The sequence below is a fragment of the Panicum hallii genome, chromosome 5, assembly GCF_002211085.1.
Source record: "Panicum hallii strain FIL2 chromosome 5, PHallii_v3.1, whole genome shotgun sequence".
Taxonomy (NCBI): Eukaryota; Viridiplantae; Streptophyta; class Magnoliopsida; order Poales; family Poaceae; genus Panicum; species Panicum hallii.
Genome location: NC_038046.1, coordinates 50,142,709 through 50,156,875, shown reverse-complemented (window position 1 = coordinate 50,156,875; position 14,167 = coordinate 50,142,709). Strand labels below are relative to the sequence as shown.

The following is a 14,167-nucleotide window of genomic DNA, read 5'->3' as shown; positions in this document are numbered from 1 at the left end:
CCGTAATCACAGTGATCTTGTACTCGTCGAAGTAATGGCGTAGCTTTCTTGATGTGATCAGTATTACATATAAAAGTTTCTAAACTGCCGGGTATCGTACCTTAGATTCAGAGAGTACCTCACTGACGAAGTACACGGGCCTCTGCACTCCAAATGCATGGCTCTCCTCGCTGCGCTCGACGACAACGGCACTGCTGATGACATGAGTTGTCGCCGCAATATAGAGTAGTAGATTTTCTCCCGGCAGTGGTGCTGTGAGGATCGGGGGTGACTGTAGGTGTTGTTTCAGATCCTGTAGGGCCCGCTCGGCCTTTTCCGTCCACTGGAACTTGTCTTCGCGCTTCAGGAGTTTGAAGAAGGGTAGTCCTCTCTCCCCGAGTCAGGAGATGAACCTGTTCAGGGCTGCCATACATTCTGTTAGTTTCTACATATCCTTAATTATGTCCGGAGCCTCCATATCAGTGATGGCCATGATCTTTTCAGGATTGGCTTCAATTCCCCGGTTGCTGACGATGAACCCGAGCAATTTCCCTGATGGTACTCCGAATACGCATTTTGTTGGGTTGAGCTTCCATCAAAACTTTCATAAGCTGTTAAACGTTTCTTCCAAGTCTGCAATCAGGTCCTCGGGATTCCTGGTCTTGATGACCATGTCATCCACGTAGGCCTCAACATTCCAATGCAGCTAATCGGCGAAGCACATTTGAATTGTGCTTTGATAGGTTGCACCTGCGTTTTTCAACCTGAAAGACATAGTTTTGTAGGCATATGTCCCGAACGGGGTGATAAACATGATCTTTATTTGATCTTCTTCCTGGAGCGCGATCTGGTGGTATCCCGAATAGCAGTCAAGGAAACTGAGGAGTACACGACCTGCCGTCAAGTCGATGACTTGATCGATGCGCGGTAGCCCGAAGTGGTCCTTTGGGCAATGCTTATTGAGGTCGGTGTAGTCAACGCACATTCTCCATTCATTGTTCTTTTTCTTTACAAGGATAGGATTAGCTACCCACTCTGGATGGATTACTTCTTTAATGAAGCCAGCCGCGAGGAGTTTAGATGTTTCCCTTTTAATTGCCTCTCGTTTGTTTTGAGCAAACCTGCAAAGGCGTTGCTTTTTGGGCACAGCTTGTGCGTGTACATTTAGGCTATGCTCGATTTGTTCCTTGGGCACCCCTGGCATATCCTCTGGTTTCCACGCGAATATGTCTCGGTTAGCCTGAAAGAAACTGACGAGCGCGATTTCCAATTTCTCACCTAAGCCTGCACCGATGATAGCGGTCTTAGATGAGTCGTCCTCCTGGAGCTAGATTGTCTTGAGGGCCACATCACCAGTCAACTGGATGCTCGACTGGCTTGCCTTCCTTGTTGGGATTTTCCAGCCCGGCTTGGGAGAGTTATTGCGCGGCCGCGAGTACTCCTGAAGCATCTGGCACATGCGTAGTCGAAGCGTACTGGATGGCCTCCTGGTTGCAGAAATACGACTTCTTCAAGTCGCCTTGGAGAGTGAGTACCCTACTTCATCCTGGCATATTGAGAAGTAGATAAACATAGTGCAGCACTGCCATAAATTTAGCTAGTGCCGGCCTGCCCAGTATGGCATGATATGAAGATTCGAAGTTGGCAACTTCGAATATGATGAGCTCGGTACGGTAGTTATCCCTCGTGCTGAAGGTGACTGGAAGGACCACCATGCTAAGTGGATACGCTACGTTGCCTAGGACAATGCCGCAGAAGGGAGACTTGCTTGGGACGAGCATGTCCGTTAAGTCTAAGCCCATCTTTCTCAACGTGCTGGTGAAGATGAGGTTGAGACCACTTCCGCTGTTGATGAGTACTCTGGTGAGCTTGATCTCTGCCACCACCGGGTCCAGGACTAGGGGGAATTTGCCGGGCTCCGAGAAGCTGGTCCATTGATCATCTCGTGAGAACGAGATGGGGACCTCCGACCATCGGAGTGGTCGTGGTACCGCCGGCTCGACGGACATGATTTCTCGGAGTAGTAGTTTCTGTTCCCTCCTGGAACTAAACTCTTCGTCACCTCCGAAGATGACGTTGATGGTTTTCGAGGCATCTTGGAACTTCGCGTTGCGCAATTTATCCCCTTGGTCATCCTCTTCGGGCTCTTTATCCGTTGACTTGTTCTTCTTGTCATTGCTGGGATTGTTGAATGTCATCCGGAGGTTGTAGCAATCGATTGCTGCATGATTGGCACCTGGATGCCACGGGCATTTCTTCTGCAAGAGCTTTTCGAATTTCTCCTGCGTTGTTGTCTTCCTACCTCGCAGAGGATGATCCACAGCCGCGACAAGGTTGTCTGGCTTGGGCTTTCGGGATGAACCCGAGTAGTCCCACTGGCTCTTGCCGGTAGTTGTTATTTGTGCGCCTCGGGTTGTTGTCGTTGCGCCTCGGGAGCCATTCACGCATCTTCTCCTCTTGCTCGGACCAATCGTGCATCATGTCACAAAGTCCTGCAATAGTTTTTGGTCTCTTCCGCCCAAAGTCTCTATAGATGCCTTGGTCGGTGAGGCCATTGTAGAAGCAGTCGATGATGTCCTCTTCCGAGATGTTCGCAATGGTGGCTCGTACGTCGAAGAAATGGTGTGTGTATGATCGTAGGAGCTCATTGCGTTCCTGTTTACACTGAGCAAGGTCATGACGAGTACTTGTGCGGGTGATCGCCCCCTGAAAGTTGTCGATGAAGACTTTCTTGAGCCCCTCCCAGGAGTCGATTGAGTTGTTGCTGAGGCTCTCCAGCCATGTGAGCGGTGCAGGGTAGACGACCTTGGTGGTGTTGGAGCCTCCTGCGACTTGTATGGCGGTAGAGTAACATCATAGCCATTGCTGAGAAGCTTGTTTGCCGTCGTACTTGGTGATCCCAATTGGCTTGAAGCCCTCAGGGTACTTGTAACTGTTGAACCGTGCTGTGAACGTTGGAAAGCGATCACTGCAGTCGGTACCTTCTGGATCGGCTACTTCACGCTCTCTGCGTCTGGAATCAATTATGGATCACGCATTGCGTCCTTCATTGATTTTCTAGCGCAGATCTTCAATGGGTAAGTCTTGAGGATTCCGATGGTTGGGATGATTAGGTTGTCGCGGGTTGCCTCCTGGTGGTGACTGCTGCCTCCCGCCAGTGGCCTGACTTCCACTAGTGTTGTCGTTGTTATTGCTTCGTTGATGTCGAGGACGGCCGTCTGCCGTTCGACTATTAGCCTGGCTGCGGCTTTCGCCCATGAGTTCTTCTCCGATGGCTGACGTCGGGTTTTGTCGATCGAGCTGGATCCATGCTCTTTGCGCGTAGTGAAGTGCTTGGCGCAGGTTTGGATCGTTGCTGTGTTTGAGTATGGCGGTTACCCTGGCGATGTTAGCCACGGGGGTTCTGAAGCCCTGCTCGCTCACGACAGCGAATTCGGCATCCAGTTCATGATGCATAAATCGTATGCGCTCGTTGACCCTCCTTCGCCGGGCTGCGCGGGCTCTGTTCCTAGCCCTTCGTGCCTCACGCTCGGTGTCGTTTTCGTCGCCGGCTTTGGCTGTGGCCTCATCTTCGGATATCTTGTCAAGTGTTCCGTTGGGTGAGAGGCCATCGTCCTCCCCTCTTCTGCCATCAACACTTGGTGTGATATGAGTTCATCGGAGCTTGCTTCGACTAGCTCAGTCGATTCTTCTGCCATGGTGGCTAATGGCTTGCCCTCCTGAAAAGGCAAGGGCTCGAGGTGTGCCACGAGTTGGTCTTCCTCTTCGAGTAGATCGGAGAGTTTAATACCCTTCCAATGCACGAAACGACCTTCTGGGGTGGAGGTGATCATCAGACCATCATCACCAAGGTGACCCGCAGCCCCCCGACGTGCCGTGGCTTCGGGTTTCCCGATTTGGAGTAAAAAGTCCAAGTCCTTTTCCAATGCGGAGAGGGACTCAAAATTGTTGGCCTCCTGAGGTTCAGTGGCCGAATGGCGTGGACCGAGTCGTGATGGCTACGCAAGTCCTCAGATTGGAGCGAGTCCGATCCGAGCATGGTCGTTGCAGCACGGGGTGGAGTCGCGTTGAAAATGGACTCCTCCTCGATCTTCCTAGCAGAGCCATGGGTCAACAAGTCATCGAGATTGTCGACAAACTCGTCGAGCTCGCTGTGAAAACTTGCTGCGAGAGTTTTCGGCTTCACGACGTCGATGGTGAGTCGATGGAAATCGCCCGTGCCGTATGCGACGCAGACCCATAAGCCGAAAACGAGCGTCGTGCCCTCGGGGAGCACGGCACTGGTGAACTTGAATGATGCCATCAAGTTCGCCGGTGGATCTTACCTGGCGCGCCAGCTATCGGTGTTTTACCGCCTGCCCACCGAGGTGTATACCCGAGGTGGTGAGTTTTAGGCAATGTTCTAAATCTCCGGCTAAGGGCTTTAGCGGTTCAGTTTTTGAACAGCTACAACCAGCTATAGCTGGCTATAGCGGCAGCTAAGGCTTTTAGCGGTTTTGTATAGAATAGAGTAAAAATTTTGATATAAATGATAAGCTAATCAGCTAATCAACCATGCAGCCTTGCCATATAGGTAACATAAAGTTTAAGTTCATACAAAACTAAATATCAAGCTTCAAGATCACAACTTCAGTACTTAGCAGATTAAAAAATAGTACAATACAGCTGATACAATTCTCAACATCTACTCATCAGTCATCACTATCAGTGGCACAAGGAGACTTTCCAGATTCAGAGGATTCCATTAGAATATCTCCATCACCATCTTCGGAGTCACGTGAGGACTGCTCAGCTGGAGCATCACGCAGCAAAGATTGGAGGCTCCTAAGTTTCCTCTTCTTCTTAGGGCGCACATTCCTCTTCCTTTTTTCGAATACTTGTGCTTGTGGTGTTGATTCTACTTGCGATGGCACAAGATGTGTTGAATCTACTTGCGATGGTCCATCTTGGACAATACCAGTAATGAATTCATTTTCATTATCACCCACAGCATCATCTAATTCCCTCTCCAAAGGATCTTTGCCTTTGCTCTCCCTCTTGTTCCTTAGTTTGGAGTTGAACTTTACAAAAACAAGATCTCTCATCCTATCATGATGTAATCTATTGCGCTTCTTTGTATGAACCTATAGGTTGAAAGTAGAAAATTTGCAAATTGTAATGACAGCATTGGAGAGCAAAGACTGCAGATTTTTTAACACTTATGTGATACTGATACATAGGGATGGCAATTGGAGAGCTAAGCATGCTGATATTAGAATAAAAAAGTGTTTATTGATTGAAAATAATTTATGACTGAAACATCTAGATGTATTTATCTAACTGTACATGTATTTGCAAAGGTTTCAGTGAAACATGTCATAGATGTATTTATCTAGCTGTACAGAACAAAGGTTTAAGGCATACTTAAAGCTGATTGCTTTTATACTAACTATGATCAAGAAAGTTCAGAATAAAGTATCTATAAATAAGCTGATAAGTACCTGTTCAAAAACAGACCAATTCCTCTCACAAGCTGATGAACTGCAGGTCAAATTCATAATTCTTGATGCCAACTTCCTTAGATTTGGTGTGCTTGTGCCATGGTTTAGCCACCACTTTGCTGAAAAAAGTTAATAAGAGTTACACATAGCTGACAACAAATAACTCATATTCATCATAACATATACTCATATTAGATTCACCTGGATTAAAATTCTTGTTTCTCCTTTGCCTTACGGCAATTTCATGTCCAAATGTCCCTTGCTGATCCTGGTATGTGTTGAGCTCTTCAATTATATTGTCCTGAGTTTCTTCATTCTCAACCAGCTTTGTAATGCATTCAATCACACCAACTCTAAAGGATCCATCATGCTCAATCTCTGACTTCTTGGGGTAATAGAAGTAAGGATTCAAATAGTAACCAGCCAAATGTAGTGGAGTCTTGAGCTTGTTGTCCCACCTTTTATCGATGATATCCCAAACAACTTTGAAGCGACTCTCAGAAATTTCTTTCTTTGCCTCAACCATTAATCCATGGAAGAAGCCCATTGCCGGGATATCACTGTCCATTCTTCTCAGCACATTAGCTATTGGTTCAAACAAATTAACAGCAATATCAACTTTTTTCCAAAAGCTTTCAGATCTGACCACTTTGTTGGCTTTCTTTCCCTTGGCCTTCTTCAAGTAACCCATCTCATTGAGTTGGTCTGATCTAAAAAACTTTGTCAATTCCTTCTTATTGTCTAGCAAGCTTTTTAGATTCAAATAAGCAGTGGCAAAGCGAGTAACCCTAGAGCGAACCAAATCTTTCTTAAGATATTGTCTCATCAAATCCAACACCCTTGTGTGAGCATACAACAACACAGTCACTTGTCTTGCACTAGCAATAGTTTCCTCAACTGATCCAAGCTTTCCAATATCCTCTAGCATGAGATCTAAGCAATGAGCAGCACATCCATTCCAAAATATTGAGGGCCTCTTTGCTGTCAATAAGCTTACTGCTGTTGTATTGACACTAGCATTATCAGTCACTACTTGAACAATATTTTCCTCTCCAATGTCTTCTATGTATCTATCCACAAGCTCAAATATATATTTTCCATCTTTCTTCTCACCTGAGCAGTCCACTGAATCCAAGAAGCAAGCCCCATCAGCACTATGCACAACTAAATTCATCACACCCCTTCCCTTTCTATCTGTCCATGCATCTGTCATAATTGTACATCCAGTGAGCTCCCATGATTCCTCGTGGTTCTTAAAACCATCTAGCACCTTTTGCTTCCTTTTCTGTAAGAAAGGTCCACCCATCTCATAAGGGCTAGGCCCTCTCAAACCTCTGCCAAACTGTCCAATAGCCTCAAGCATATGGGCAAAGCTAGGTAGGGTAACCGTGTGGTGTGGAATGCTAGCTTCATAGAAAAACTGGCATATGTACTCACAAGCTCTATCCCTTCTCTCTTCTCTTTTCTGAGTTGTCAATTTTGTTTGAACCTTATTGTTGAGGTTCATTTGAACAGACTCCTCTATGGAAGGAGGCTTGCAGTACTTCTCAATAGGGCCACCACCTGCCACCGATTTGGAGCTACTAGCAGCTTTGCTTGGCTTTGGCTTCAGTACGAGAACTTCATTTCCCTGACCAAAATCTTCTTCACCATTGCTTTCATCTTCCAAGATATCTATATCAACTTCATCTTTGTCCCTTTGCTTTTCTTTGGCTTTCTGATCCTTTTCTTCTACCTTCTTTGTGAGCAAAGCAAACATCTCTTCCTTCATTGAAGTTGGAACTTGTAAACACTTTTTAACATTGAATCCTTCAATGCCAGCAAGATGATACTTAATTCTTATAATCCCGGCAGTGCAAAGCTTATCACAGTACATGCACTTCAACCAATGCTTCTTGGATGCATCTGGGCAATAACAATGTGCCCATGCAGGGTCATCGGAGTTAATAACAACTTGTGATTTTGCTGAATTTGTCACTGAGGCAGAGGCTGCACTTGATGGGTTCCCTGTACATCCACAAAATACAACATTTCAGTCATGTTTATTTTTATGTCAATGTCAATATAATTCACTAATTGCAAAGTGAAAAAATGAGGATATGTTCTCTGTACAAGTCTTCTAGATGCTTAATTTCTTATCCAATATCATAAGTACCCAGTTCAGATTCAGAGCTTTATAGGCAATGTCCACATAGTAGATTGTTCAGAATGTGCAATATATGTTTCAGATGTGCAGAACTGCAACTGTTAGCATTTATCTTAAAGAACTGCTGCTGTTTGTTCTAGAATTACCACACAAAACACATACACGTTTGATAGTTGGAAATGACTTGGCAACTACGAGATGGAAAGGCTTCATCTTGTTCATTTCTGGAACCCAAATACCACCACTCATCTACTGCATTATCAGATTCTACGAGGACTGAAACTAAGGACTGAGTACCCACACATATGTAAAGTGTAAACCAAAAGCTACGAATCTGTAGTTCTATACTTCAGGAATTGAATATGCCAGGAAGAGGAGGAGAAACATGCCTGTTGGTGTTGCCTGCTCTTGGCCGGCCTGAGACATCGTTGCAGGCGGCGGCGTAGCAGGCGGCCGGCGGCAGCGAGCTGCGAGGAGGAGGAGTCGACGGCGACGTAGCAGGCGGCCGGCACCAACGCAGTGGCGACCTCGATGCAGAAGAGGGCGAGGAGCTGAGGAGGTGTGCGTGTTGCGCGTGGGCGCCGGCGAGCTCGGTGTGGGCGCTGCTGGCTGGTTCAGGGAACCAGATCCACCGCCGCCGCCGCCATGAGACGCACGAGAGACAGGAGAGAGATAACAGATGGGGAAAGCACGCTAGAGTTAGCCAGTTAGGCTAACCGAATACTTTTGGGCCGGGGAAAATTTGGGCCGCACCCAAATTTCAGATTTTCAGTGCGCAGGCTTCTTTAGCGGCCGCTATTTCATGGCCCATTTAGCGGAAATCTCCAACTAAGCTCAGCTATTAGCGCATTTCAAATCTTAGCGTTAAAAGTCTATTCTCCTAGCTGTGCTACTTCCAAACAGCTAAATCCGGCTATAGCGGCAGCTATAGCCAGAGATTTAGAACATTGGTTTTAGGTAGGGTGTCGCCAAGATCAGAAACTCGAACGTGCAAGCAACACGAGGTTTAGACAGGTTCGGACCGCGATGTGCGTAATACCCTACGTCCTGTTTGGTGGTTTGTATTGCCTTGGGTGTTGATGTGTTTTGAGGGGGTCCCTGCCCGCCCTTATATATCTGGGAGGACAGCGTTGCATGAATCCTAATCCGACACTAGATTAGGAATCCTACTCGAGTACAACTCGAGTAGCTTCCTTCTGTATCGACTGGTTCTACTTTGCATGCGAGTAGAGTACAACACAGATAAGTTATAGGACATGTCCTATCCCCTATTCTTGTATGAACTACGTTATGTACACAGTCCAGTAGTCCCGGGTCTGACATAACGATAACTTATGAGTAGGATGATCATGTGCTTCTATTCTATGTAGTGATGGCAAAGACATTTGTATATCTAGTTGCTAATGTATTCGGTTGAACTCTAGCTTTGTAATCTGGATGCTAGTGATGTGAAATTGTGAACCATATATTGTTATCTTGAGCCTCAATGTTTGTCTACAATACTATTACTGCAAAATGCTACATTAGTGCCTGCAAAATGCTATATTACTGCCTGAAATGGTTGTCAAAATAATAAAACCTTGTCGGTTCTGGCTGATAGGAAATAACTCATTTTTGTATCGGTAGATTTGTTATTATTGTGTCAATACAGTCAGGGATAAACTTATATCATTGACGGGAAACCGACAGGGAATTGGTATTTCTCTGTCAAGCCAGGCCTACAGGAAAATGAATCTTGATGGTTCCTTTAACCTGGCAGATGCTAATTTTCTTGTGAGTCAACCTTCAAAAAAATCCCATAAGGAAAAATTCTTCTTTTGGGGAACTGATAGGCAATTTTAATTTCTCTGTCATTTTATCCCAGTCGGTATTTACCTGTCAGAAAATATTTTCTTGATGGTTTTCCCTATATCCCTAACGGTAGTTGGCATACATGAAAATTTCGGTTTCCAGTAGTGTATGTGCTAATCTAGGTTTATTATGGAATCTACATGACAGGAAAAAAATTCAAATTTGCGAAATTTATTGCCATAATTTGTATTTTTTGTTCACTAACGAAAAGCACGAAATTCAAGAATTCTCGTTGAAATTTTGAACCCTGGTGGAGACTAGTGTGACGACACCCTGCTCGGCTCCTCTCCTTCCTCGCTCAGTCACATCCTTCCTTGCTCGAACAATAATGCTGCGCAAACTTTATATGATATTTACAAGGACTAAGATCTTAATGGTACATCATGAGATCATTTCATAATTTCAATGAGATCATTTTAGTTTAAAAGGTCAATTGATGCTTTGAGTGGTACATCATGAGATCATTTCATGACTTCAATGGATTTGCCTCATTTCCTCATGTTTACACTTTGTACGATATTTACGAGGACTAAGATCTTAATGGATCAGCCAATTTTCAAACCAAGCAAGAAATAAAATTAGGGGTAAGATAGATGATCCATCACCGTGCCACTTTTCAAACCAAACACTCAGTATCCCCAAGGTCCACCGTTTCCATGTCAAGGGCATCAAGCTAGACGGTCACCTCTATGGCTTGCCGGTTCCAACTGCTCCGCGCTTTGTTGTCCCGTCCACAGAAACAGGACCAAGAAATGCTCACCACGCCCACTGCACAGAGTTCTTCCCGGTTGACACACGGACCGATCGATTAGGCGCGCAGCAGAGAGGAGCGGCCGCGTCAACGCGCCGCAAGGTTTGAGCGATGCCGAGACTAGCTAGGCCGGTGCCTGACCCTGTTCGGACCTCCACCTCCATTTTTAATAGATAAGGAGGCTCCGTGGGTGGGCGAAAGTTCGCGATCAGTGGAAGGGGGCCCACACTGCAATCGCCTCGTAGACAAAGTGAATTCGATTGAACTCGTGAGCCCAGATCGGAGCATCGATCAAATTAGCTCGTTTTGAGCCCGGCCCAGTGAGCTATCATGGGTCATGGGAGCCTATATATGCATTTCGCCGTAGTACAAATGTGTAGCCCGTGTAGGCCATGCACAAAAGCACAAGTTCTCATGTTTTTCGTTCTTGTAGTTAATTATTTTTCCATCATGAGAAACCTAACTGATTAATTGAGGTATACTCAGACTCTGTCCTATACATATGAAAACCAAATATTTGTGTGCCTTTTGCATTGGTTATTATGAAATGTGGATGAGTAGATTAATTTGATGTAATATCATTATCCTCGAGTTAAATTCACCAGATTAGCAGTTGAATAATGACTGCATGCATCTTTGCTAAGCACTCTCTCCGACATGGCACTTGCGATAGCTAAAGCCTAAAGGACCTGCTGCTTGGTTGGAGAAGCCAATTAACTTTGCCACAGGTCTCTTGAGGAAGTTTAACACACCGGGCAAGTGTGTAGTCGTTACTCGTAGCATGGATACAAATATATCGGCAACTACCGGCCAATTATCACCTTATTGGTAGTGTACGTTTCTCGAGGTAGTCCAACGCGAGGTGATGGCCCACGCATAGTTTTCTGTTTCTTCTCTACCATTTACGACGTAAGAAATAATATGTATTCAGATTTGCTAAAACGATCTATAATTTAGAGCGGAGAACTTAGGTAGCTGGACAACGCAAAAATCCGGCCGGGTAGTGCTTGTTCAGCGTCATGAGACGGGAGCGCATTTGGATTTTGGAGTCTGCTAGCTATTTGCATGACCAACTAGCACGTACTACAAGCTAATAAGTCGCGTGTAAAATCGATCGTCTCTCCTCCCGAAAATTTCCGAAATGTTCACGTCACAATTATCGTCGCTAGTAGTACTCCTAGCTAGCAAGCCTATTCTTCTAGATCGTGCACGTCGACCGATCAACACCGGCGCTGCTCGTACCTACTCTTTGCCTGCACACACTTCGTCTCTCATCATACGTGTCGACACGTGTGCTCCACCTCACCAAATGTAAGGTCAAAACTACAAATTTTTTATACAACAAATCTACCAATATCTATGATTTCGAATCGTTGTTGCATTGGTCGACGACAAAAATTAAACCAAGCTAAGGGTGCTCGCCCCAAACTTGGTTAGTCCAGCTAGCGTAGTAAGTACGTGCGGTCGCGACGACCCCATCAAACGAACAGGACCCATATCACAAGACCTACCTCGAGACGATGCCGGCAGACACGGGTAACAGGTCAAGAGGAGGGCCGGGACTAATCAAATCATCAGCAGACTTGATTGAGGTCTTGGCGAGAGACTTCTCCGAGACGCTAGCTCGCGCGCGCGGCCGGACGATCTGGGATGACGGGTCGTCGGCGTCGATGTGTCGATCCGGCCCCGGTCAGGCAGGAGGTGCGGCGTATGTATGCAGGTGGCACGGCGGTCGACGGCGACGTACGTTGACGCGGGGGACCACGGCGTGCCGGCCGGCCGGCTAGTCGCCTCGCGGGCCCCGCCGCGTTGCGCAGCCGTGGATGCATGGCCCGCCCGCCGTTGCTACCAAGGTAGGTCCAAGGTCGTCGTTCGCGCGCCACACTCGATCTCGGACGCAGACCACGCTGGAAAACGCTCAGACTCTCTCTCCCCCTCTCCCTCTCTCCCTCCCTCCCTCCCTCTCTCTCTCTCTCTCTCTCGTGGAAAATTTTGGCGCCAGTCCAGACAAGGCCGGGGAGAACGAACGAAGAAGCTAGTCAGTCACGGCGACGGAGACGGGGATTCAATTCTGCGTGTGACACAAGGCGAAGCGATCCATGTCGACCGGTCCGTCGTCGATCGTGGATGTGGGTGCGGTGGCCTAATTCGCTTGGACTCTAGGAGGAGTTGGAGTCGCCACTCTTTCAGAAGCTTGTGGAGAAGGCAAGATCCGTCCACAGCTGTTTACGTGATCGAACAGGTCGGGGGTGCCCCACCCTGTCATGCGTCGCCATTGCCGAGTTATTAGCGCTGAGCTTGTGTGGTGGCTTCTTCATTCTCTGTCCCGGCCCTGCACCTGCACGGGACGACATCACGCTGCAGATGAACCGATCCGTAGTTTCTCCATCGGCTGTTGCACTGTCGCTGGCTTCTTCCTGTGCCATGGCAGTCGACCGAAGGCGCGCGCCATGGCAGTATGTACGAGAGGACCACGTGCACGCGCTACAGTAGGGCTAGCTACGTAGAGCCGGGGACGAACTAACTAAAGGAGTCGCAAACTCATAACTTTGCATGTTTCTAGGGGAGAGAAAAAAAGAGATTGGTGAATTTTTTGTATTGACATGCCTAAGAGACAGTTATTGAAAACTGAAATCGGACTTATATAGGCTAGGATAATGATCCACCAGATATTAGAACACTAAGGACACCTCCAGTGCTGGTTCGACTTGTGCCGGCCACGCAAGTCGAACAATGCTTCAGTTCGATAGCTGCAGTGCTAACATCGGTTCGTGGGACCAGCATAAAATAAAAAAGATCTCAACACCTGCACCCATCTTTTCTCCGCTCGAACTGATGCAAAAATCGGCCAGCGCTGGTCCGTATCTCGTTCTCTTTCTTTCGCCTCTCCCTTCCCCACCTTCCAATCCGGTGATGCATCTTGAAGTGTAGCCATGGATGAGAGCAGATCGAGCCAACCAGCTGCGGATCCAAGTAGATCAGGTCCTTCGCAGCGCTCATACGGCTCGCAGTCGCGCTACTGGGCCAACCGAGGAGATGAGCGCTCGTGGAGGCGATGCTCGTCAGGCTCAACCCGCTCAATCACGCGGCTCCCGTCCGGTTGATCACGTCGCCGTCGCCGAGGAGGATATGCTCCTAGTCATCCGCCATGACCTGTACATCAAGGTGGTTCTTGGTCCAGATACATGCAGACCTGGATCGATTTCTTTGTTTTTTTCCAAGTCCAAGAAACATTTCAGATCAATTTCCTTTTCTATTTGTTAGCCTGTTTCTTTAAAGCATTCGGATCAATTTTTCTCTTCGTTTCGATCTTCTTTGTTCCTGGGGTGGTGGGAAAGAACAGGATCGCAGTTGTGCTGGTTACGGATCCCGCCACATCTGCATTGTTGATGATTATTTTGTTGTCCTCGCGTCGAACTGAGTTCTATGGTCGATTTTCGACCTGACAACTAAACATCGACCGTCACTATTTGCTTTGTTCGGTTTGGGTAGACCATGGTTCGATTTTATCACACATTGGAGCTGCCCTAATACGTCTGCAACGTGCCAGGCCATTATTAGCGTCTATATCTGTGGAGTTGTAGTGGTGACTGGTGAGTGCTTATGTTGATTCGAACATCCCAAAACCTCTGGCCACCAAATGCAATTTCACTCTACCAGATTGTAACACCAAGAAGTAGTAGTAGTAGTAGTAGTAGTAGTAGTAGTATGAACTACACAGTACTTATGCGTCTGTCTGTCACAAACCGGTAGTGGTTCCTCGGACAACCACTACGTTCTAGACAAGAACCGGTTCTTTGCCACCCCAATGATTGATCCAGACTTATAACATTGAACCAGTAGTGAACTAGTGATGCCACCATCACTTCCTGCTTCTGTTCAAACCGGTAGTGATGAACTGAACCAGTATCAAAGGCCGGTGCAATGCTTCCTTCTCTGTTAATTGGTTTTGCGATGAAA

At 46.9% G+C, this 14,167-nt stretch overlaps 1 protein-coding gene across 1 annotated transcript; it reads right to left on the bottom strand.

Annotated features, from left to right (window-relative positions):
• Window positions 1-4,670: 4,670 nt before the first annotated feature.
• Window positions 4,671-7,230, bottom strand: LOC112892720. Its single transcript, XM_025959846.1, has 3 exons — window positions 5,661-7,230; window positions 5,460-5,578; window positions 4,671-5,102 (listed from the first exon to the last, which is right to left on the bottom strand). Exons 1-3 carry the CDS (start codon window positions 7,228-7,230, stop codon window positions 4,671-4,673), a joined length of 2,121 nt encoding a protein of 706 aa, XP_025815631.1.
• Window positions 7,231-14,167: the final 6,937 nt, after the last annotated feature.